The sequence below is a fragment of the Syngnathus acus genome, chromosome 6, assembly GCF_901709675.1.
Source record: "Syngnathus acus chromosome 6, fSynAcu1.2, whole genome shotgun sequence".
Lineage (NCBI taxonomy): Eukaryota > Metazoa > Chordata > Actinopteri > Syngnathiformes > Syngnathidae > Syngnathus > Syngnathus acus.
Window position 1 is genome coordinate 13,747,209 of NC_051092.1, and position 24,984 is coordinate 13,772,192.

Below are 24,984 nucleotides of genomic sequence, written 5' to 3' on the forward strand. Positions count from 1 at the left end.
TAATTATCATAACATCAATATGTGGTAAAATCTCCATCATGACCTCGTTAAGGACGTGATTCGATGCAGTTTAGTGTGTCCAGTTGTACCTAATGTCGTGTCCGGGATCCTGGACGCATTCAGGGGAAGGGATAGCAACTGCGCTGCGCGTGACGTCACCGCGCAGAAGCGAGTGGGCGACGAGTGGAAGCTGCAATAAACACACAGGGCGTCTGCGCTTTTCTAACTAGGACAATAAAGTGCAAACGGCATCAATGCTTTAACCATGGAGCTATCCGATATGCTTCTCCTGAAACTGGTCCTTTTCGCCTACTTGCTGCATGACACTCAAGGTGAGTGAAGCGTTTAGGAAGGAAAAAGGAAAGACTACGCGGTTAAAAGATGTGGATAAGGGGCATGCCAAAAGGCTGCCTAGCTAAGCTAGCTAACGTTCGGGATCAGTGGGGCCTGCTTGTTGTGAAGGGGACTGCACCCTTTTCGCTGTGTTCTCGCCTTAAAACGAGGCACGGCGGAAAGTCCTGGACGGATTCGGGCGGGGCGTTGAAAAATGATCATTTTATTCATGTCACACCGTGTGTTGTCACTAATCTTATCGCCAGGTTTATGTTGTATTATTGGGCTTATGTCGCCGACGTCCATTGTTGTGAGAAGATGCGAGATACCGACTGGACCGTTAGCTTCATGCTATCTATAGCTCACTCTTTTTGTTTCGTTTCCACGATCGCCGTTAAAGTCATCCTACACTTTTTTTTTTTTTTTTTTCAAACAGACAATTTGCATTTTAACGATTCACACGTTTTTGTTGTTGTTAAGTTTATATCACACGGAATTTGTAGTTAAGTTTATATTGTATGTCCTGACAGCTCGCGTACGCGGCCGCATAAATCAACTTTTGGGACGATATACAATTTAAAACGATGTTACTGTTCTATTTTAAGTGTTCTAAAATTCTGTTATATGGTCTATGTCTGTGTGATTAAATACTTGCGCCGTTACTGTGCAGCACAGGGCAGTGTTTATTCTTCGATCGTTTGCGCGTGTGTGATCAAACATGTAAGTGCCATAATTGGGTAATAATTGCAGTCAATTATATTTTTTAAAAAAAAGTTAAAACGAAATATTGTTACCCAATATGAAGTGTTCAGTTGCCTCAACTCAACCTTTGTGTATAACCACGACTTAAAGAAAAGAAAATCCCAAGCACAATGATATATTTATTTATCTAAGTTTTAAAAATATGACTGACATTATATTGTTTGGCTTATAACATTAACATAAAACAAGTCAGCTCAGGTTTTCTATGCATGGAGTTTCAACACAAAGCTGCAAGGCAGTTTGTGGTGGTTGTGAACTTTGAATCATTTCAAAATGATGTACTTTTTCCCCCCCCACATAAATTGCACAAATGTCTCTTTCTTGTAAAAATGAGAATATTCCCGAATAGTCACGGCTTTTACTTCTCATACTCGCCTCAATGAAAAATTTAATGTGAAGGCCTAAATTTTTCATAATGCACATGAACCGTGAGCTAGCTCTGTGTATTTGTACCGTCTGTTACATTTTTACTCCAGATGATGGCTATTCCGCCTCTCAGGCGTAATTACAGAGACTCGCATAGTGCTTTGACTGAAAATACCTCCTGCTGATTTAAATCCGTTGCCATAATATGACCCTGCAAATATTACGCAGTGCACGGCAAATAGTGACATCCCTGTCGTTTTGTGCAGCACTATTCCGAGAGTTGCGTTGTTGTCGTGTTTTGTGCAAATGGAATTCAGGCCGCTTTTGAGTGTGGAGCAGTGTTACACACGGGTGGAGGTGCTCGAGCAGCATTCTCCTTCATGCCCACCACCCACTCTTCATGTGGATAAATAATTATACTGTGACACTGGGGGCTGTAGCTGAGCGCAGCATGAAGACAGATTCTTTTTAGTTAGATGAAAGCGACCCACATTTTCCTATATTTTTAACCTTGTCTAAAAATACTAATACAGCTAATTTATTAGTTTACAGCTGTATTTGGAAACATTGCCATATTATTACAATAAAGTGCCTATGGTGTTCTTTTATTTCCCACTGGATGTGTAATAAATAAATGATACTAAATAAAAAAACAACAACATGGTTTTACTTACTTACAACAAATTAGCCAAAACAACTTATGTGATCATGTAATGTACTTAATCTCTATTTTCATAATAATATTAAATTGCTGTCCCTCAAAGAAATCCTCTGATATCATCATGAAGCGGTATTTTACAAAGGCTTATGAAATGACTAAAGACTTTGTGCTTCCCTCCACACAGGCCACTACCGGAATCCCCTCAACAAGTACATCCTGCACTATGAAGGCCTTTCTTATGACACAGAGGTTGTACACAACGACCATCAGAGGGCCAAAAGGGCGCTCTCCCACCAAGACCAGTTTCTTCATTTAGATTTTCACGCTCATGGAAGGTTGGTCAACGTTGAAATGAAAATGTTTTGCCTTTTTTTTTTATATGTATTCCTACTTATGTGTTGTTTCACTCTTTTGTCAAACATCCATTTTTATGTTGTTTACATTTGATTTGAAGTATTAGCAAAAAGTGTATTTCTCCTTTGTAATATATTTCCATCCTAACATGCTCAATGGCAAGAGCTTGTCCAGGTGACACAGTTCAGATTTTTTTTGGGGTGAACTTTATCATACCAATATACAGTAATTGATGGTTTCCCATCTCCACAAAGCTTGGGCTCTTGTTTTGCTAATGGCACTACTGTGAAATGATGAATGCAAAGTGCACGCTTTTAACAACGACTGAACGATTCACCTCAGAAATTGAGTGTGACTGCTGAGAGCTGCTGTTCTGCTGTTGCTCACTTACGACACTAAAGAATGAAAGGACTATATCGCCGGTTGATATATCAAACTGCTCATCGTAGCTTGTCAGGTAGCACAGGTCATGACATCACACTTGACTGAACGTCATCAAATATAACTGAATTACTGGACACAACACAGCAAGATCATGACGTCAACAACTGCTGGTTGCTCATTGGTTGAACGTATTAGTCATTCCTGTATCACTGGAACATTGCGAGAAATGACAAAAATAACAATGATTATCTTCCCTGTTCCAGCCTCAGCTTTAGATGCTGCAGTATTATACTCCCCGGTCTCCTCTTTTGCTGCAGTAGTCTCAAAGCGGTAATATAGAGCAACGGAAAAGCCATCGACTCAAACCGAGCAGCTACGATGCGGTGAAGAATAGGGACCGAAATGTCCTCTTGTTGCTTTCTGACTGCTAGCCGCATCCGAGATGACATCAGAGCAAACACGACGAGGTGCTAATTAGATTTGTGACGGGTCAAAACATCATCGCCTTTAATCTGTCCTCAGAGAAGTGAAGCGTTTGTTTGAGGTTGAGAAAGACGTTAAATGAGCTATGTGCTTTGCTTTTTTTTTTTTTAATTGCGTACAAATCTGTTGGATAACACCGCCGCTGTCATCTGCAGTTAAAATGATGACTAATGATTTAAAATGTGTCTTTGCAAAAGTCAGTTTTTTTTCCGTTAAATTTAAATGTTCTAATGATGAGGTGGCACGTTTTGTACCAGCGTGTCCACACTTGCCACGACCATCTGGCTCGCAGCTCGGCAAAGAGTGTTTATCTTCCTGTGTGGAGCAGAGCCTGCCGTCGCCAGCCTTAGACGCTGCTTAATAGGCGGGAGAATGATAAAAGCTCTGCAGAACACGGAAGGAAGACGCCCGTTTCCTTTGGAAAAAGCAAAGATTTGTCTGTGACTTTTCCCTTTTGAATTGTCCTCCACAAAGCTAGCCAAACAATTCTCCCTCCAATACGTGTGTTTAAACATGCGTGAGCTATTTTGTATTAATTTGAGGGTCACTGCCAGAATCTAAAAAAAACATAGAACATGTTATTAATATTCTGCCAGACTTTTCCTTTATGCTGTCAAATTAGAGCAAGGCTGGAGAGTGGAGATGCGGCACTCGACTTGAGTGTTTATTGTATTTGAGATGTTTGCTTTTTTATTTCTTCCCTCCATTTTGAAACACATTCTTTGAAAAGAAGCCATGTTCTCACTCCCCCCTCTCTCATTTGCATTCTTTCGCTTCCTCAAAGCCTGCGTGAATGTCCTTTCGAGAGACCCAATTTGAATCCCCATCCACAAGTGCACGTCTAGAAAAATAAACATTTTTCAGATCTTTGCCAAAAAAACCAAAACTCTGATGATCACGTTGTTTTGTTCATTTTGCATTTTTATTCTATTTCAGACATTTTAATTTGCGCATGAAGAGAGATACTAGCTTGTTCACACCAGACTTGAAGGTGGACGTTTCAGGACACGAGTCGACATATGATACCTCTCATATCTACACTGGAGAAATATACGGTGAGAAAAGTCTTTATTCAACGACCAATGACGAGGTCATTTCACCTTCTGACCTCGTGCAAAATATTTTTAAAGGCTATTGCAACAGGAGGGAGTCAAGTCGCCCCACCCGATTATTTCAACATTTGAAACAGAAAGCGAGAAATGTTGCTCAACAAATGACTCGAAACTTTTCTTTCTGCCTTCCCTCTCAAACAAAATACATGTATAATTTTGTCTCCCCTAGGTGAACAAGGTACGCTAGCTCACGGTTCCATCGTGGATGGTAAATTTGAGGGCTTCATTCAGAGTTACCACGGCAACTACTACGTGGAACCCACCGAGCGCTATCTGGAGGGCAAACATGTGCCTTTCCACTCCGTCATTTACCACGAGGACGACATACGTGAGTCCTTGACAACTGCACGCTCACAATCACTCAAAGCGACTGTCATTTCCTAATTGCGTATGAATACGTGTGATCCAAACGTGGAAGGTTAATCTTGCTGAGCCCATGTAAGGCCGATTTGTGAGACCCCCCTCTTTGAAGATCACCGGGTGCTTACTCATTAGCTGAGTAACGTGAGCTTTCTCTCAGGGTACCGCCTCATTAAAGCTGTCTACTAAACATTAGTCGGGATTCCGAGCAGCATTTCATTCCTAATTATATAGACGGCGTTAAATATGAGAGGTATTCGTAAATAAAGTAAGCAGACAGAGCTAGGCAGGCTCAGGTGGCGTGTAAGGACACCTATTAGCTGGTCCCGAATAGCATCACAAACAGTGACTCAGAGGTTTAAGTAGCTCACGTTGTCTCCATAATCCTCACAGTGTTGTGTCGGCCTCTTTCACGCAGACTATCCTCACAAGTACGGTCCAGAGGGAGGATGTGCCGATAGCTCCGTGTTTGAGAGGATGAAGAAGTACCAGGCCTCTGCTGTAGAAGAGACGTACAAGGTGAACTTTGCCGCACGCTGGCAGTACAAGTGAAGGAGAAGTGATAAATCTTTCCATGTTTACCCCAGTGGCAGACATTTTACGCCCGGCCACATAATTACATTACCACACGACCTAATGAGATTCAATATAAGAGCGCTATCAAATATTATTTCCTTAAAAAGATAGCTTTATTTCACACTGCCCAGAAAAGTAAGGCTCCAGCATTTGTGTTCAAAGATCCATTGCGTCACGGTTTGTAATGTTACGACGCTGATGCTAGTCGTTAGCCTGTCTATTGTGTTTGTATCGTATATTAGCATTAAGCTAGCGGCAGTTATTTTTGCTTGTTTTAGAAACACAATCTGGAATAATTGTCTTTGTTTTGTTTAGTTTGGCAGTAAAGTGTTTGACTAAACAGCTGGAAGCCTCTTTTTTTTAACAATTGTGAACAATCTGCTAAACTGCTAGTCCTTGTGAAGTGAGTTTAGTTTTTATCTAAATGAATATGCCAAAGATACACTTAGCATTAGCATTAATTATTCTTTTGCCCTTTGTTCATCATATCGTGTATATTGTATGAAGGTTCTGTGCCTTTAAAACTAGAAGACATGATTTATTTAGCTGCTGTTTGGTTGTAAATGCCTTCACAGTATTCTATATTTAAACTGTCGTCTTTTTCCTCCCCTGTCACAGCAGGCATTTGACAGTCAGCCGCTCCTTAGCGAATCTGTGATGCTGAGAAAGAAGAGGATGGCACAGGCTGAGAAAAACACGTGCCAGCTCTTCATCCAAACAGATCACCTCTTCTACCAGTATTACAAGACAAGAGAGGCTGTCATCGCTCAGGTGAGATGCACTGAAATTGATAAACAAGCCAGCGTGGGATTGCCACTCATAACACGCTGCTGATTGCGCAACGGGCCGTAATGACTCAACGGCAGTTGCTTCGAATAAACACGTCTAGACATCGTTGTTTGAAGCATTACAATAAGCCTTGAAAATAGAATAGTATCTACCAGACAATTAATTATACAAAGCATTTAATCGAAAATTTCCACTTTTGTCTTTGTGTGTTATCTTCCCATTACAGATCTCCAGTCACGTGAAGGCCATTAATGCCATCTATCAGGGCACGGACTTCTTAGGGATTCGCAACATCAGTTTCATGGTGAAACGAATCAGAGTGAGTGCTCGGCTGAAGTTAGCCTCTTCTGTTTATTCTGAAAACAGCCCGTCAGAGTCTTTCCTATAAACAAGCCCGTTTCCTCCCGTACAGATAAACACCACCAGTGTTGAGAAGGACAGGTCCAACCCATTTCGATTTGGTAACATCGGAGTGGAGAAGTTCCTGGAGCTCAACTCGGAGCAGAATCACGACGACTACTGTTTGGCTTACGTTTTCACCGACAGAGACTTTGATGACGGCGTCTTGGGTTTGGCCTGGGTGGGAGCACCTTCAGGTACTGCAGAAGCACCGACACTGTTGGCCATGCATTGGTAGGGGAACTCAAGACAAAGTATGTTCTATGTGCCACCAGTTGTCTAAATACGCTATTCTGATTATTCTTGCGTTGAATTCAATCAGAGGAGGCACATAGAACATACATTTTTATTCGGATGGATCGACATCTTTTCACTGTGTTCACTGGTCAAGAAGTTATGACTCATAAAGAGCTTGAGCTCATTACCCAGTGAGCAATGTATCATTGCTGGAAGGAAAAAAAAAAATGTCAGCAGCGCTCGAGACCGCAATTGACTCAGGTTGTTATGGGAACTAGAGTCAAAAAGGATCAGGGGTGTTTATCCTCATGAAACACTGATACAATTTGAAATGTTTGTTTTCTTATCGCATTACATTCATGCTTTGAATGGCCGACTTGTTTTAAAATGTGCTTATCGTCGTCAGGGAGTTCTGGAGGCATCTGTGAAAAAAGCAAGTTGTACTCCGATGGCAAGAAGAAATCTCTCAACACGGGGATTATCACTGTCCAGAACTACGCCTCCCACGTTCCTCCCAAAGTCTCCCATATCACCTTTGCACATGAAGTGGGCCATAACTTTGGCTCCCCGGTGAGTAAATCATGTACTGCATTCACTCGTGGCAAGATGGATTAAATGGAGCGTGGCCACCTCTGTCTCCCGATCTGCTTTTGACATTGTCTCCCCCTCCCCCCCTTCCTTTCTAATGCACAGCACGACTCAGGATCGGAGTGCACTCCGGGTGAATCCAAGAGCCAAGACAAAAAGGAGAGGGGCAATTACATCATGTATGCGAGAGCGACGTCGGGAGACAAGCTCAACAACAACAAATTCTCCATCTGTAGCGTGCGCAACATCAGCCAGGTGCTGGAGAAAAAAAGAAGCAACTGCTTCGTTGGTATGTACCGCGCTGTTGGAAAATCCCTAATTATATTCATCAAATAATTGATGATTAACAATATACATCATAATCATTACTATGTTATAATTTTAGTAAATGATTCATTTTCAGGCCATCACAGTAGGGGATACTAAATTAGATTATTACAGATGTCATGTTGCGAGGAACAAAGTTGATGTTTGTATTATTATTCCCCCCCCCCCTCCAAACAGAGTCTGGTCAGCCAATTTGTGGAAACGGCCTGGTAGAGCCAGGAGAGGAGTGTGACTGCGGCTACAGTGATCAGTGCAGGGACCAGTGCTGCTATGATGCCAACCAGGATGACAACAAGAAATGCAAATTAAAGCCCGGCAAAGTGTGCAGGTACATTGTACTATGTGTGTTTCTGATTCACCAGCCGTCCTTTTGAGATGTTTTTGAGCCAAGTCGTTTTGATTTCACTCCCAGTCCCAGCCAGGGTCCTTGTTGCACCCCTGAGTGCAGCTACAAGGGGCGCAACGAGAAGTGCAGGGACGAGTCGGAGTGCGCTCATCAGGGCATGTGCAATGGCGGGAGCCCCCACTGCCCGTCGTCTGAGCCCAAGGCCAATTTCACCGCCTGTCACGGCGAGACTCAAGTCTGTCTGAACGGGGTGAGTCACCAGCAAGTTATACAAAAAAATTAAGAGCTGTCGTTACGTGGCTAACCTGATCCCGCCGCTCGCCCGCAGGGGTGCTCCGGCTCCATCTGTAAGAAGTACGGCCTCGAAGCGTGCACGTGCGCCAGCCAAGAAGGAAAGGACGAGACGGAGCTTTGTCACGTGTGCTGCATGGAAAAGAGTGAGTCACGCCATTCATTTGCGCCCAGAGGACTGCATCTCGTCGGCCATTGTCCTCGCTGACCGGGGCCTCATGTCTCCAGTGAATTCCAACACGTGCAGCAGTACCGGGTCGGAGCGTTTGGCGCGTTTCTTCAATAAGAAGGTGACCACCCTGCCGGCCGGTTCGCCCTGCAACGACTTCAAGGGTTACTGCGACGTGTTCATGAAGTGTCGCCTGGTGGACGCCGACGGCCCGCTGGCTCGACTCAAGAAGGCCATTTTCAACCCGGAGCTCTACGAGAACATTGCCGAGTGGATTGTGGTACGGACGCTTGACTCCAAAGCAGCTTTTCTCTAGGCTTGTGATTCTAGCTGACAAAGATTTTTATTTTGTACACCTTTAAGGGTTTTGCGTTTGCTTGATTTCTTTTATTTACAGGCCCACTGGTGGGCAGTGTTGCTGATGGGCATCGCTCTCATCATGCTCATGGCGGGCTTCATTAAGATATGTAGCGTACACACACCCAGCAGCAACCCCAAGCTCCCTCCCCCAAAACCACTTCCGGGTGAGTTTCCGACTGCAAGTTTTCATTCCTCGAGCACACGGGGGTCTTAACCCGCGTGCTATTTCTCTCCCCGCCAGGCACGTTGAAGAGGCGGCGAGCGCAGCAGCACGCAAGCTCCCAGGTGCAGCATCAGGCCCAGCACGGCGGCCACGGCGGTCCGCGGCAGGGCCCGAGGCAGCCTCAGCGGCAGGCCCAGCAGCAACACCAGCGACACCACCGTCAACCTCGAGAGAACTATCAGATGGGGCAGATGAGACGCTGAGACACCCCCCGGACCCCCCCCCCCCCCCCCCCCCCCCCCCTGCGACCCTCCCCCACCCCCTCGCCACCCCCTCCAATGCCTTGGCTCCTCCTTGTGCCTACAGTGGGAATCTTAAAAGCGTCACTCCATCCACGGAAAAGCCCGACATGGTTGCTAGTCACCGCTGCGTTCTCTGTCTTGCAGAAACGCAAAGCAGAGAAAAATCCAGCGACTGGATTGGCGGTCCCCATCGCAGCGCAGTCTAGCTTCTTTTATTATAATTTTTTTTGCAATCGTCATCTACTTTTGGTTCATTTCAAAGGAGTGCCAAGGAGTTAAGAAATCATCCGTAGCTTTAGTCCACTTTAGTGATGTGTTTTGGTTCTTTTGCGATGTCGTCTCGAGTGGCTGCCGGCGAGTCGTCGCGTGCTTGTCTTGCGCCCTTCCAGCCACACACACACACAAGAGCGAGACAAGACACTCGGTGGAGGATTGGCGCCACTTTTGTGATTTCCACATGTCCCAAAACGGCGAAGGACACATGCTCCGGTCTCTTGTGCAGACAGTCTCCTGCATGTGACTGTACATATTTAGTGTATCATAAGTGAAAATGAACTATTTCTTCTACTGTAAATGTGTAATTCTTCGCTCTCTTCTCGTTTTTTTGGGGGTTTTATTTTTCGGTTAGCGCTCTCAGGACTTTTAACACATAAACAAAGGCATGACGGTCGCCAGGAGTTCCTCGGATGTTGTCGCCGACCATCTGATGCTGTCGGGTCCTCTCTGCGGTCACCCAATCAGGTTCACTTTGGGTTGTTTGTTTCTCTATTTGAACAAAGTCACCATATCCTTCTTTTTCCAAGGTCATCTTTCCATTGTTTTATTTTTTTGCTAACATGTTGCTTGTGTCGTGTAATGGAAGAATCGCTCTGCTTGTCATCCTTTTTTTTTTTCTCTTTTAATTTAGCTTTACGAAGAATGAATAACCACTAACTGAAGCTGAGGTGAAGGAAAAGTTGCAGCTTAGTTTAGAATTGAGCGTTAGTGGAATGCGTGGGGAAATAAGTTTGAAGGTGACTCGGTGTGGATGTATTAAAAACAAATAGGCTTATTGCTCAGATAGGAAACTTTTGTGGGCATGCAGAGGCATTAATCCAATGTAAGTATTGATTGACTTGGGTCTGTACTAGTGTCTCAGCACAATGCTTTTTAATGTGAAAATAAAAGAAAAGAAGACTTGTTGAGTCAGATTTTTAGTATAACCTGACTTTGCTACTTCACCATTCCGGATTCACACTTTCCAGTTTTTAACTTGTGATGACAGAAAGCACCGGCGGGCTATGTTTGAAAGACGCGTTTCACCTCAGGCATTCTTTCACAAAATAACAACTTGATATGATTCAGTGTTTGCTTCTCACTAACATTAAAAACACATCATATTTGCATTATATATTTCATGCATTATTTTTGCCTACTGGTCTGAATTGAGTTTCTTAATTCTGTTTTGAGTGCATGCAGTTCAAATCACAAGTAATGTCTTACAACACTGTCCTGAGTGTTGGAATAATCCTACGTTTTGCTGCGGATGGGATGAGGAAAAGTGTCACAGTTGATGTCTGTCACATGATGATGAATCAGGCTTATGTCTGTACAAAAAAAAGTGGATTTAAAAAAAAAAAATGTCATTCTTGGCTCCAGAATCTAACATGTAAACTTGTACAGTACTTTGAAAATTTGCATTTCATTGAAAAAATTACATTTTGCTACATCTGCTGATTTCTTTACAAAAAAAAAAATATTTTATTCCAATTCAAAGATGTTCATATGTGACAAAATCTCTTAAGTTATTTATGTTTTTGTATGTGCTAGTTCAACTGGAGTTTGTTTATGATACTTTTTCTCCACTGTCATCAATGATATAAAAACAATTGAGTGTGATGGATTTAATGTGACATTCTCATTTTAGTCTTTGTTATCCTGTGGCATGGTTTGGCTAGAAGAGCAGAAGAATAATGCCTGTAAATTTCTTTTCTTTTCATTTCGTAGTCTTGATTTGGGGAAAAAAAAGGTTTTAGATGAACGTGCACTGCAATGTCCAAATTAATTTTGAAATGTTGTAGGTGATGTAGGCCGAAAGAACACACGATTAAAAAGTAATACTACTGTCTGATTTTAATGTTCACTGTGTTTTATACAGTATTGGAAATTTTTGTTCACTTTGAACATTTTTACTAAAAAAAAAAAACCAACAAAAATTCAATTGTATTGTGCAAAGAGATGTAATTTTTGGAGTACTTGAAATGCATTAATTAAACAGCTCATTCAATAAAATAGACCACTGTTTACTGTCAAGATGCTCTCTCTGTAGATAATCACTTTTTTTTTTTAGGGTTTTATTATCTAAGCAAAAACAAAGCAGCAATAATAAACATTGTATTAACTGGTAGTGTGAGGAAACCCACGCAGGACATGCAAACTCCACACAGGAAGGGTGGAGCCGGAATTGAACCCACCACCTTTCCTGGAACTGTGGTGGACATGTATTTATATTCTCCATGAACATCTTTATGTTATGTAATGATCAACCAGGAGAGGAGAGTGTGCCAGGCCTTGACGCCATTTGCACATGCAATGGAATGTGGCCTGCATCGATTTTCAATCTGCACCCTCAAGCTGCTGCTGCCCACATAACCATGCTAATTTATATATATTGTATTATAAAAACCTTCCGAGGAAGTATTGCAGGGATTTCTATATTATTGATTTCAATTCTCGTGCAACTGGTGTGGGATATAACCCCCCATTAGATGTAAAATAAAAAAGATAATTTAAATAAACGACATTTTCATTTAAATAAGCAACAGGAATACATCTGGTTTGCTTAACAACATAAAACACCCAAAAAACAAAGTTTAAAAAAAGCACAACAACAGGAGCAAATATGAAGGGGATGGAGGAGATCATCATGCTTGCCATATCTACTAGAATACAATATTTACAACTCATCAATTCAAAATGGTCATTACTTTTTAATGAGGTCACGTTTAAACACGAGCAGATTAAAGAATTATCTCTGTAGAAGTGAGACAGGAAGAAATACTCTTTTTAACTCATAGTGATCATCTCATATTTGTCCTTTAGACTGCAGTCCTCATCCTCCTCATCTTCCTCCTCCTCGTCCTCCTCACCCTCCTCCTCATGAGGCTTCTCGGCTTCCACGCGGGGGTGGTGAAGCTCGACGAGCAGGTAGTACAGGACGGCCGCGACCACAGCTCCTACCATAGGCCCCGCTACTGGGATCCACCACCAGTAGCCTGCCGTGCTGCGGAGAAACCAAAGGCGGGTTGATACTTTTGGACAGTGTCATGGAATAATGTTGGATCAACAACAATTGATCACGTCTGTTGAGTGCACGTGATATATAATAAGTCAACAATGCTTGTTGCCTAATCGTTTATTTCAATCAATATGTTTGTGCACTAACCATTCACATGTGATTGATGGCTGGTATCTTACAATTGACAATTTTGGTGTTTGTATTTTGCTTGCTAATGAGCAAAAACTTTATTTGCAGTATAGTATGTATCACAAGATAACACTTTGACGTGGATTAATGGACCGATGAGTCACCTGAAGACCTCCATGCCCCATCCGGCCACAGCTGTGAACAGTCTGGGCCCAAGGTCCCTGGCAGGATTCAAGGGGTAACCACAGTTCAGTCCCATGGATACCCCAATGGCCATGATGATCAGCCCGATGGCCAGTGGCTCCACACCTTTAGGAGCACCAATGTTTCCTCCATCAATGATGGCCAGAATGCACAGAACCAGCATGCCGGTTCCCACCACCTGCAAGCGAGAGGGATAATGCATTTTCTTGGATTGTCCGATTAAATGATCAATCAGATGCAAAAGGTCCTGTTTAAAAGATATTTGACACAGTTTGATCATATATTTGCATATATGATGGAAAATACAAATTTTTAGCCTTTAAATAAATGTTATTGTGCACTTGGAGTCTCCAGGATTGTAGAAAAATTTAATCTAATCCTTCCAGGTTCTGCAGAAATACCTTAATAATCTGTTTGAAGGGTATATTTTTACTCCATTTATTTTCAGTATTCTTATCCATGACGTCACAGTCTTTGGGGCGGCACCACCAAACAAGGTAATGGGTGTGGCCAAACGTCTTCGCAAATCCGCCATCTTTATTACTCGGAGAGACTTTTACAATCCAAACAATTTAAGGATGCCGAAATGGAGAGATCAAAATATTCCGTTGTTGGATCCATTAACCCATACAACTCTTTACACCGTCCCCAGTATCAGAACCTCAAATAAGTACCAGGTTAAATTTCATTTTTTCAGGACGAAGTTCCACATCTGTGGGCAAAGTCCTCCTAGTTCAAGAACAGTGTTTCAGAAATCGAGAAGGTTTTGCCGAGCGACTTCATTTCATTGAGGATTCAGTTACTTCAATCTCCGGAAACGACGGACACAGTAAAGCGGTAAGCTTGAGATGACACAAAAATAACAAACTGTATTTCACTTTCATATTATTGAGGGTCTATGATGCCCTCGTTTTCATAGCATTAGCATCAGTCTTTCTGCTGAATTTAGCACTGTACGCTCTGTTTTCACTTCTTGTGGATGTATTTTAAGTAGTTGTATCAGATGAATTGCATCAAATGTGCTTTATTATTTTTGGGGGGCACAATGTGTTAACTACATCGTTAGCTTCTCGCTAGCGCTACCATTAGCTTACGTCTTAACTTGACTACAGTGCTTGTATACAAGACGTGTTCATAAATATTGTTAAGGGATTGCCACCCGACACCACCCTTTTAATAGGGTCAAATGTAGTTTTCCACACTTTTCTAGCCCCAACATGTTATTTTTGGATAAGTGCACTGATTTGACAAACTGGAAATGGTGTTGAGCGTAGTTCTGACCTTTCCGGTGAATCGGGTCATTAAACCCAAAAGCAAGCAAAGCAAAAAGGGGGTTGTTCTCTGACTAAATGGGGCAATCAATTTCACATTAGCAGCATTTCCGAGAATTTGTGTTAATTCGTGCCTGAATGGGACTACAATATAAAAGGCGATCGGGCCATTGTGAGTTGTTCACCTGATCAATGAATCCGCCAAGAATCGAGAGGTGTCTCGCTGGGTAAGATGCAAAAATGTGACCGGTGGCATTGATTCCTGTCACCGACAAAATCCCGCTGGTGAAGTCCATGAAGGCATCTGTGAGGGGTTTCACAGAGTTCTCACTTGTCAATGATTTACATAAAGCAGTGATTTCCAACCATATTTGTGTGCCATGAGGAAAAATGATGTATCGATGCTAGCAACGATAGGTTGACAATTATATGCTCCTCCGCTAGATAGCAGTAGGTACAATTAGCGTACAAAGTGGCTTCCAGGTTTGTCGTCCCACTATTTTACTTGTTTGTACAGTTTATAAATATTTGTTTTGATCAATATTTGTTTTTGTTGTAATTTCATTGTCGACAACTAGATGGCGATGTTGTTTGACAAATATTTGCACACTTTATAAATATTTGTTTTGATCAATATTTATTTTCGCTGTAATTTCACCGTCGACAACCAGATGGCGATATTTGACAAATTTGAAAGATTTGGAGCATGATTGTCAAGATAAGAAGTGTGTTTGATAGCATGCAGTCAGATATTTGGCTCAATAAATGCTGCTGGAAAGAAATGACTAAAACGCAGGTACGCTCACCGTAGTATAATCCAAATACAGCAGCAGCTCCAGCAAATGCACCAAGAAACTGAGCAATGACATAGAAAGGAAACTTCCAGATCTTGAGTTTGCCGAGGATCACCATGGCCAGAGACACGGCAGGGTTTACGTGGCCCCCTGGGATGGAGGACAAAGGCAAGAATAAAAAAGGATGCAGCTGGCATGAATGGTTGCAAGGACTACTACGTTCTATAACGCTCTCACACTACTGAAATGATCTGCAGGTGATTCGAGTCTCGCTGCTTAAATAGTAAACGGGTGTGAGTCCGAGCTAGCTCTATCAGTCGTGTATAAAGAAAATGATAGTGTGTGTATAAGCGTGTTTTAACGCTTTCCCAAACGGCCCCCTAAAGGCTGCCATGTTATCCTCTTCATCATTAGCGAGGCTGTCATATTTACAAGGGACAGCAGAAGGGAAGCAGCCCCCCAGGGCGGTCGCAGGCTTTGGTTGAAGAACGACACAACAGTTGGCCATAAATGATGACAATAGCATCAGTGACTTTTGTTTTCAACAATTAAATCAAACGTCCTAGCTTCGTGCAAACCATTCGTTCCTGCTGCTCAAACGAATGTTTGCCGCAGACGCCCGGATGCGGGCCCGTGATCGATGTTTGCAGGACACACAGCACCCCGGGTTATGGACGACCCTGGAGAGGCTGTGACTTGACATGACCAAATCAATGGGCAGTGCTCATTGACTACTGGCACATGGGAGGCAGCACAGGCAGAACGTATACACATTTGTCTCGACAAGAGCTTTCGAAGATGGATGGATGGATGGATGGATGGATGGATGGATGGATGGATGGATGGATGGATGGATGGATGGATGGATGGATGGATGGATGGATGGAGCAATTGTTTCTGATTTGCTCACCTACTGGACCAGAAAAAGTTGTTCAACATAGCAAATCTGGTTACAATGATAAAACGATGAGCAATTCCTGTGCCGAATGCTTTAAATCTGAGCATAGAACATCTTTCAATCTGCTAATATTTACCTGATACTCCACCGGCCACGTAAACGGCCATCATCAGTCCTACAGAGAAGCCGATGTGTACGGTGAGCGGCTCACCCAAAGAGTTTCGACTGAGGACTGTCTGGGCAACTGAGCCGCAACCAAACAACTTAAAACACAGAAAGATGCGCGTATATGAAGCGAGAGTATAGCACCGAAAAATAATGAATTGAATAATGCAAAGTGTTACTTACAACCAAAACAAAGGTCCCAAGGAATTCTGCCAGGAATTCCTTAAGTATTCCATGTTTGATCGCACAGCGTTTCCTCATGGCTTCTCTTCTTTCAATGTTTCGCTGTGCCGACTGTGATTAAAAGTGCCTCGACGTCCTGCTGTGTTACCGTCCGAGAAGTGGAGCTCATGTTTGATCTCCACCTCTGCCCCAGCGCAGCCATTCAGTGCACAGGATTGATCTGCTCGTTCACCCATCATCAAGGCACATGCGTCATCATGACTGACTGTATGCATGATTATCATAATGTGGGCAATCCACAGATTTATTTTATTTGTTTGGAGTTTCTGGACGTTTATAAACATCAATACACAGTTTAGAAAGTACAGTGCAGTACATGGAATTGTTAGTTGGGAGCGACAGAAAAACATTGTCATGTCTCTGATGGGGTTAAGTTTGTTCCAAGTTTGACAACCCCAGTGAAAGTAAATGGAATGTTGGGCTGTCTCAATAATCCACATTATGTGCACTGGAGCTTTGTTCGCCACATCATGTAGTTAGAAATATCGCCACTAGAGGTCAGTGTTATCACAATGCCAGGGTAACAGGAGTTGTTACTGAAATTACTGAAAAGAAATCCTAAATGAGTCCAAAGGAGCGAGTTATTTATCCAGTTAATCAGAAGCAGTGTCATCCAGGCCGTCACCTTCCTCCGTCACTTTAATAATATGAGGCGATTTCCGTTTGCGTCTGGTGATGCGGATAAGAAAAGACAAAACAAAGTTAAGCAGTACTTTGCCTTTTGTGTGTAATCCGACGCGAAGCATTCACCTCATGTCTTTTCTCATGGTGTCAATTTGGCCGTGAAGCTGCTCGTTGGTCTCGAGCTGCTCCTCCAGTTCTCTCTGCAGCTTCTTCTTGGCGTGCTCCAGGCGCTCGATCTCTTCCTCAGCCTCGTCCATCTGCCTCTTGGCCGTCTTCAGCCTCTGAGTCAACTGCGCCGTTTGCAACAAGTCAGATAGCAGCTGGCCGCAGGCGAGCGAGCGCACGGCGGTGACGCGAGCTCTCCTACCTGGTCCCTGTGCGTCTGCAGGTTGGCGTGATCCTCGTCGGCCTGCATCTTCATCTCCTTCACCTTGCGCTCCAGCTTGCGGTTGGCTTGCTGCAAGTTGTTGTTGTCCCTGAGAGGAGATGCGCCAAGAGATCAGATGCAGCTTGCTGTAATTTTACACCCTCCCACTATGATGCTCACAGCCTTGCCAGCGTAGAGAAAGTGATACCACAAGGGAAATTACCACACAACCTTGATGTAAAATATGGTCTCTGTAATATTTTACACTGTGGGATGAGATAGTCTTTACATTTTTTTAGTTACCAGTAGGGCTGAATGATTTTGAAATATAATCCGAATACCATTTTCTTCTTCAATATTGCGATTTAATATGTGGTTAGTCATAAGTTTCTGACGTCCAAAGTCATTATTACGTCATAAATGAAACTGTCAGTTGATGGTTACCTTTCCTCCCCTTGCAACCGCTCCTCAAGTTCTTGAATGCGGCTGTTGAGTTTGGAAATGACAGAATCCTGGTTGGTCCTTTGTGATCCTTCTAAATGAGCCACTCTACTCTTTAGGTCTTTAACCTGAAATGAAACAGAGGAATGTTACAAACAAGGCAAAATTCAATTTATTTCCACTACAGGTCAGAGCCAATATCAATAAATCAATAAACACTTCAATGGAGAGAAAATGGTGGCATTAGCTCGGATCGACGACACGTACACAGTAGATTCTTCTTTTAATGATGAGTTGGTTCACCTTACCTGTCTTTCCAGACTCGTGTTGTCACACTCCAGGTCTTGCCTGACTGCTCTTTCCTGCATCAACTCACTCCTCATTTGATCCACCTGACACACACATCACACAAGCCTGCCCATCAAAATGTACACTTTGGCACAATCTCTAGTCCAAGAAGGCAACACAAAATGTGCAAAAGGCAGAAATGTACTGTCCGAGGACAAACATGTCGCTACCTAATTGTAGCTAATTGTTATGTAGCTGTAGCGAGCTAGCTGGTTATAGATAAAATCTATTATTGCTATTATTATTATTATCTAGATGGGCAGACACAAAAAAGGTCACTTTCAGTTTAAACGGACTTCATTAAAAAAGAGGAAATGCTGTCTAGTCTTAGCAGCCTCTCATCTCTAATAACATCCAGAGGCCCAGTGATGGGAAAGTGAATCACCACACACAATAGTTTGTGTCTTTGCGCTGCACCCAAAACAGTGTTTTGTGTCAATTAGTTCTCAGCGCTTTGCTTCTAACCGTGGGCCGGCTAGAGTTACACAGAAAAGGGTCCCGTGTTGATTGACATAAGTTAATAAGAAACATATGATATGGGAAGAGTGGAGACGTACATCAACATGGCTATAAACTGAACACGATGAAACAAAAACACATTTTTTTAGGATATTTCTGGACAGCTGTGAGGAAATTTGAGAATGCAGCCTGCACATCTGTTTATGGTAAAAGCACAACTTGAGGTAATAATTCTATAATGGGCAGGTTGACCTTTGACTCAATCTATATAAATAAAAAAGGTCAGTCAGAGTTTTGTATAGAAAGTCATGTAAACCTGCCTGCTCTTTGGTTTTGTCTAATCGCTCCATCAGGCGGTCAGCCGTGCTGCGCTCATCGTTAACGTCTTCCTCTAGCTGACCAATGCGGCCCTGAGAAGGAAAAACAAACGGTAAAATATTATTTTATTTTGGGATAGAGCTCATTTTCTTTAATGATAGAATAGACATATGAGTTTCCTTTTGAAAATCAATAATTTTAGTAACATAAGAATTTGCCTGTTGTTATTTAATATCTCATGAAATTGGCTGATATTAGCTCATTACATAAAAAATCTTTTTTTGGAGGGTTTCGTGGTTGCATAAGTGTACACACCTGGGGATGTAGCTGTGTTCAGAATGAACCAATCACATTCTTTACCAAGGTTATGTTTATTTACATCGCTTTTTGTTAGCCGATACAAAATGGCTGCTCACTTCTATAGTATAGCTAGACCACAGCTAGTTCGAAAATGTATGTATGTTAGAAATGATTGCCTCTCCCTAAGGTGTCAGGGGTTGTACAATGTTCCAGTGTTTGCACTCGGACAGGTCGGAGAACTTTTCCCAGTAAACACGAGGCTTCCTCACGCGACGCGTAGTGTCAACACAGTGATGTCACTGTGTAATGTTTTGTCATCAGCAAGACAAACAGTGCCGAGCCGTGAGATGCCGCTGCGGTGGCGCCGTTCGGCACCCTCATCGCTCCCAGGGACAAGGCAAAGAGAAATAGTGGTGGTGCCAGGGCATATACTAAACACCCCATGGCATGGGACTGAGTGTAATGTAAAGTCTGCTCATGTATGTATAGTAAAATGAGAGTTGTGACAAAAATGAACATTTTGTCTATGGAGTTTCTCATTCATTCAGGTCATGCTAATGGACTAATTATTGATTACCAGACTCCAGATCTAAAATGTATAACTGAAAAAGCTTTTTGCACGAAGGGACTGTAAAAGCTTGGCAAATCTTAAAGAAATCTTCAGAAAAGCCATTTCAGGCTGTTCACCTCTAGAAGTTTGACATGCCGCTCGCGCTCCTCCTCCGTGGTGGCGTTCCTCTCCTCCAGTTCGTCCACTTTTTGTTCCAGCTGCCGGGCCCTGGACTGGGCCTCTTGCTGCTCCCTGTAACACCTCCGCAGATCCTCCTCCAGAGGAAGCAACTGAGGAACAGAATGAACATGAAGATTAGGAATGTAGAAGAAAGCCGATGAAGTGATCCTTTCTATTGTTGTATGTGTGCACGTTTTCATTGGCATCTCAATGTAGCCACAAAGTCCCTTTGATCCGGTCCATCAGTGACTTTGACATATGAACCCATGTTCTGATGAGTCAGCAAAATGATTCGCGAGGACCACACCTCATCCTGAAGTTTTTTGGCCGTCAGTCGGGATTTCTCCAGTTCAGCTCCCTTTTCCTGCAGCTGTCTGCGCAGGTCGGCCAACTCCCTCTGACTCCTCTCTTTGGCCTCGTCAACTTGGCTCTGAAGAACATCTGTGGAGGCCTCGCAGTTCTCCATGATACTATTCATCTGAGCGGGCAGATTTACAAGCAAAGAGGTGAAACTCCCCAAGATAAGGTTCAGCGAAAGAGGCAGGGGGAGGCTCATACCTTCCTCTGAAGTTGTTCCACAGTCCTGTCCTGCAGCCTTCTCTCATCCTCCAGCTCACTTTTGCTCTTCCACAACTCTTCAGTTTGTTTGCGCTCCTCCCTGAGCTTCTCTTTCATGTCCCTGTGCTCGTGGTTGAGTTTGGTCAGCTTGCTCTAAAACAACCAAGAGTGTAACGCTTATATCCATGTCAAGATACTTTCACAAAGCGCTTTGTTTTTTTTTTTTACTTGCACTTCCTCCAGGCGAGTCAGCAGCGAGCGGTTGGACTGACACATTTCCTCTTCATTCCTCCTCACATCCTGCAGTGTTTCCTCCAACTGCTGCTTTTCCCTCTTTAGAACAAACAAACAACAGGAAAACCCGGCATGACATCATTTAATTCTGTGACATCTTCTCCGTGGAGGCGACCAACCTCTAGCTGCTTCGCTCGTTGCTCCTGCAGTCTCTCCGACGCTCTCAACTCCTTAACGGCTAGGCTCAGTTGATCCACCTTGCTGCTCAGCTCCTGCACTCGTCCCTTGAGTTGGTCTTTTTGCTGACTCAGCTCTTCTACCTTCTCCTTGGCAGCGCCGCCCTCCTCCAACGCTTCCATCTTTTCTCGACCCAGCACGCCGTGGCTCTAAGATCGAATGATAAGTCAAGATGGTGTGAAGAACAATGAACGGCTTGGCCTTACCTCATTAGACTTCTCCAAATCTCTGAGGAGATGTTGAAGCTCTAGTTCATATTCTTCTTTCAGCGCAGCAATGTATTTATCATGAGTCTCCACTTCATCTTTGATGGCCCCTTTCAGATCTCTGAGCTCCCCCTCCTGCTGTTGTAGAAGCTCCTCATGCTCCTCCTTCACCAGCAGCATCTCCTGAAAGTCTGCACGCAGCTGGGCCAGATCCTGAGAACATGACACATCATCAGCAGTGTCCACATGATCTGCTTAGAAGAAGTAGAAGAGCGAAGCCTTACTTTCAGAAGGACTTCTTTCTCCACATTGATCATGTCTTCCTTCTTGGATTGGTCCAATTCATCGTGCATCTCAGAGAGCTGATGCTGGAGGTCCTTCATCTGGAGCTTAGAACGTTCCCGGTCTGCAATCATCTGAGTCATCCTGGGGAACACACCACGTACAGAGATCACAATGGTTCGACGACAAGAAACAAAATGGCGCTGGCACAATAAACTCACTGGTCGAAATATTAGGTACACCTGTACAATAAAAAAATGAATTATGAATAAAATGTATTTATTTACTATATAAATGTTCAAATTCGAGTAAGATAACACATTATTTGTATAATACACCAAGCTGGATTGTTTTGTTCTCTTCGCGTTGTTGTTTGAATGAACGAAGAAAGAAGTGCTCACTCGTCTTTGGTAGACTTAAGTTGTGCCTCAATTTCCGTCAGTTTGTTCCTGAGGTCCGAGAGCTCAGCCTGACTCTTGGCCAACTCTTCCTGTAGCTTCTTCTTCTCCACCCGGGCCTTCTCACAGGCTTTGGCAAGTGTTTTTTCATTCTGGGCGAGGACAAAGTCAACTGTCTCAAGATGAAGGTTTTAGTGACTTGGACGTATCGACTGCACAAAACCTTTAGCTCGGTTTCCAGTTTTTGCTTCAGGTCGCACACTTGTGACTCCAAGGCTTCTCGTTTCTCCAGCAGCTGCTTCACCTCTACTGTCTGATCCTACAGAAGAGAAAGTTCCGATCAAATGTTGAGTCAGTAGTGAGTATTTCCCTCCTCTGCTCACTTTGGCCTCCCCCTCCACATTCTCGGCCGTTTTCCACTTCAGTCTGTTGATCCGTTCAAGCAGCAGGTTGACTTTCCTCCTGGTGACGGACACTTCGTCAGTCGTCCTAAGAAGAACGACACGGTGCTTTATAGACCCTTTGACTGAGCAGAGATGGAAACATTGGCCTAACTTCACTTGGCCTGCCACATGTGTCAAAATAAGTGATAGACCTTAAAGACATTCCAAGGGAAGGAGTCATTTTATCTGTAGAAGCAAGAGCACGCTCTGCATTCCTGACTGACTGTGTGTGTTCCACCTCTCTATGTAGTCACTCACCCTTCCTTGAGGTAGGTGAAGAGCATTTGTTTCGCAGCGTCTTCATTCGGGTCGACTGACACCTGCTGTCCTTTCAGAAGATCAGGAGTGACCTGGTTAGAGAGCATAATCAAACTAGAAACCTTTGGAAATGAGAAGCGTGTGTGTGAGGACATCACTTTACCTGAGCGTCTCTTTCGTCAGCTCCATCTGTTTTTAGTACTTTTGCTGCAGTGTTCATCTCATTATGAGCTTTAAGCGGCATGCTGGGTTTGTTCTTGTCTCTTTTGTTGGCTTCTCCGCCCAGTAGTCGAGCTCTGGCTGACCCCGGAGGATACACCCCGCCGGAGGTCACGCCGCTGCTGACCCCCTTCAGAGACGACGCCCCGCTGGATGAAGAGGAAGACGAGTCGGAAGCTCGGCCGCTATCCACGCTACGTGACCGCCGCGTTTCCTCTGGGTCCAGACGATTTCTGGGGCCGCCCCTTCCTCGACGCTGGCTGCTGTTGAACTGGTTGATTAGCTTGCCTACGGACGCAAAGGGCTCAGAGTCTACGGAGTTTGGCGACCTTGCGGGAAGGCGTCCGTCCGAAGGAGGCGTGTTCTGGTCATCTGTCGGACCCTCCGCTGGAAGCGGAATCCGGGCCTTGGGCCGGTCCACTGTTTTTCCATTAAAGGTTTGCGACGGGTTGAGATGGTTGAGGTTGTTGCTTCTGGGGTCATACGGTCTGAGGATCTCCGGATGTTTCTGGTAATGAAAATCTGACGAGAAGCTTGTCTCATCCATGGACCGCCTCACCATGCCCGGCTTGTATCCAGTCTGGTGGGTGATGACCGATACGTCTCTGTGGCTTTCTTCGCTAGAACTGTTCAGAACTACAAAGGGTTGACCTTGAATCCCTTGTATCTGCACCCGAACTCCAAATAAGCTGTCATGGCCGCCTCTGGTGTTGTGTGGATCAACGTAACTCTTCTGCATCCCCATTTCTGGGGAGCCACCTAAGCTGGCCATTGTGGCTCCTGCTGCATTAACAGATGAAGGGAGAAAACACGGGGTCTGATTTAGTAAGATTCCAAATAGTAGCCACTAAGTTCACATTCCGAATGATGGTTTGTGTATCAGGCCAAGGGTGTTGTAACCCTTCTGGACGCTGATCCAGCATGAGAAGGCGGACGTAGATGTTTACACAACATTGGAGTTGAGTAGGACAAAGTGACTTAGGGCCAGCTAAGGATCTCTTCTCTCATATACACAGCTGCACATGAAGGCACAATACTGTTTAATTTTTCTGTCCAATGCCAACAAGTCACGCTGTGTGTTAATGACACTGTTGTATTGTATCAACAATACATGACGGCTACAACTGGCTGAGGTCTGCGAGGTGTCGTCACCCACTTCATGGAATAAAGGAGCAATATTTGTCTATAGAGATGTCAACAATGGAGGCATTGTCATCATTGTTATACTCCATTAAAATTTAAAGCAATTTACAGATGTGTTTTGAGTATCTGCCATACAGGTGTCATAACAAAGAAATACGAGTTCACCGATCATATTGTCCCTCAGCTTAAAGATGTAAGTAAAAACTAGCAAATTGTTTTGGCACAAACAATTTACGTACGTGCTTTCTTGCACTGACCAACATCATTGCCATAAATGTGAATTATTTATTGAAAGGTTGGTCACTATTTTTGATTAATAATGTAGGGATGTGTCAGACACATTTAATACAAAGCAATGCACACTTTCTAAATGTTTACTTTTTTTTTAACTTCTGAGGTAAAAACCTTTGGGTTGTCAGGTTGAGAAAGTCCTCCTTTAGAATTCCGTAAACGTAGTTTTCCCTCAAAACTTTTACAAGTTAGTAAACCACATAAGGTAAGTAAAAGCATGTGTGTTTTTTAATGAAATTTCATATATCAGGCAGGAAAAATGAAAGTTGAGAAATGTTATTCTGGGGGCGGGGCATTGAATTAACAGTAAAGCAAATACTTCACATTCATATAAACTTTTGTAATATTTTGGAGGGTTTCCAGTTTAATGTTAGCATTAGCCAGTAGTTACCGTGTTCCACAGATGAAATCAGTAACCTTGCATATCTTTAAAAACGGCAGGGTTGCTGCATTAAAACAGGGAGGCTGTCTGTCACAAAAAAAGTATGCCGCTTTGAATAGATGGAGGCGAAATAAATCTTTACCGAGGTTCCTTAAACTCAGCACATGCACGCCAAAGAAGGGTAGAATCCGTTATTTGCCATTCTTTCAATCTTCGCAATGAAAAGGAGTAAAATCGTAATAAAAAGGTAAACGTACCCGCTGAGAGTGTGAAAATGAGTGAATGTGAGTCCAGTGAGTTAAGTCCTCTTCTTCCCCCCAACTGTCCCGCTGTCCTGCCTCTGCCCAATGAGGCGTTCACTGACGCCTCGGCGTCCGACATCCCAGTGTCACGTGACAAAGGG

General features: G+C 43.5%; 3 protein-coding genes across 7 annotated transcripts; 1 reads left to right on the plus strand and 2 right to left on the minus strand.

Annotated features, from left to right (window-relative positions):
- Window positions 1-167: 167 nt before the first annotated feature.
- On the plus strand, window positions 168-11,469 carry LOC119124930 (disintegrin and metalloproteinase domain-containing protein 10-like). 2 transcript variants are annotated; one of them, XM_037255307.1, is made up of 16 exons: window positions 168-332; window positions 2,307-2,457; window positions 4,280-4,398; window positions 4,625-4,783; window positions 5,234-5,334; window positions 6,010-6,162; window positions 6,407-6,499; window positions 6,593-6,776; window positions 7,223-7,386; window positions 7,510-7,693; window positions 7,909-8,059; window positions 8,144-8,327; window positions 8,406-8,514; window positions 8,597-8,817; window positions 8,935-9,061; window positions 9,139-11,469. In XM_037255307.1, exons 1-16 carry the CDS (start codon window positions 266-268, stop codon window positions 9,321-9,323), a joined length of 2,352 nt encoding a protein of 783 aa, XP_037111202.1. In that variant the 5' UTR covers window positions 168-265; the 3' UTR covers window positions 9,324-11,469. The 2 variants fall into 2 exon arrangements, with proteins under 2 accessions (XP_037111202.1, XP_037111203.1); XM_037255308.1 differs by having other exon boundaries at window positions 6,013-6,162.
- LOC119124935 (aquaporin-9-like) lies at window positions 11,435-16,687 on the minus strand. The gene is made up of 6 exons (XM_037255312.1): window positions 16,284-16,687; window positions 16,072-16,198; window positions 15,050-15,187; window positions 14,429-14,547; window positions 12,933-13,150; window positions 11,435-12,624 (listed from the first exon to the last, which is right to left on the minus strand). The coding sequence occupies exons 1-6, from the start codon at window positions 16,359-16,361 to the stop codon at window positions 12,408-12,410; spliced, it is 897 nt and encodes a 298-aa protein (XP_037111207.1). The 5' UTR covers window positions 16,362-16,687; the 3' UTR covers window positions 11,435-12,407.
- An 8-nt stretch (window positions 16,688-16,695) lies between these two features.
- LOC119124927 (cingulin-like protein 1) lies at window positions 16,696-24,978 on the minus strand. Of its 4 annotated transcripts, none has more exons than XM_037255302.1 (19): window positions 24,839-24,978; window positions 22,710-23,545; window positions 22,547-22,638; window positions 22,229-22,334; window positions 22,069-22,164; window positions 21,849-21,997; window positions 21,450-21,591; window positions 21,166-21,378; window positions 20,902-21,108; window positions 20,717-20,821; window positions 20,489-20,641; window positions 20,238-20,408; window positions 19,888-20,040; window positions 18,903-18,992; window positions 18,084-18,167; window positions 17,779-17,903; window positions 17,335-17,443; window positions 17,094-17,257; window positions 16,696-17,012 (listed from the first exon to the last, which is right to left on the minus strand). In XM_037255302.1, the coding sequence occupies exons 1-19, from the start codon at window positions 24,960-24,962 to the stop codon at window positions 16,937-16,939; spliced, it is 3,195 nt and encodes a 1,064-aa protein (XP_037111197.1). In that variant the 5' UTR covers window positions 24,963-24,978; the 3' UTR covers window positions 16,696-16,936. The 4 variants fall into 4 exon arrangements, with proteins under 4 accessions (XP_037111197.1, XP_037111198.1, XP_037111196.1 ...); XM_037255303.1 differs by having other exon boundaries at window positions 22,547-22,611; window positions 22,710-23,548; XM_037255301.1 differs by having other exon boundaries at window positions 22,710-23,548.
- Window positions 24,979-24,984: the final 6 nt, after the last annotated feature.

Coding starts and splice junctions, on each gene's coding strand:
- LOC119124935 (XM_037255312.1), bottom strand. CDS start 16,361: ATGAGGAAACGCTGTGCGATCAAACATGGAATACTTAAGGAATTCCTG. Junction 15,188..16,071: donor CGTGGCCGGTGGAGTATCAG/GTAAATATTAGC, acceptor CCTCCATCCCAG/GGGGCCACGTAAACCCTGCC. Junction 13,151..14,428: donor TTGGCGGATTCATTGATCAG/GTGAACAACTCA, acceptor TCTCGCTTGCAG/GTGGTGGGAACCGGCATGCT.
- LOC119124927 (XM_037255301.1), bottom strand. CDS start 24,962: ATGTCGGACGCCGAGGCGTCAGTGAACGCCTCATTGGGCAGAGGCAGG. Junction 18,168..18,902: donor TAGACAAAACCAAAGAGCAG/GCAGGTTTACAT, acceptor TGTGTGTGTCAG/GTGGATCAAATGAGGAGTGA. Junction 17,444..17,778: donor CGGTTGCAAGGGGAGGAAAG/GTAACCATCAAC, acceptor ATCTCCTCTCAG/GGACAACAACAACTTGCAGC.
- LOC119124930 (XM_037255307.1), top strand. CDS start 266: ATGGAGCTATCCGATATGCTTCTCCTGAAACTGGTCCTTTTCGCCTAC. Junction 7,387..7,509: donor GCCATAACTTTGGCTCCCCG/GTGAGTAAATCA, acceptor TCTAATGCACAG/CACGACTCAGGATCGGAGTG. Junction 9,062..9,138: donor TCCCCCAAAACCACTTCCGG/GTGAGTTTCCGA, acceptor TCTCCCCGCCAG/GCACGTTGAAGAGGCGGCGA.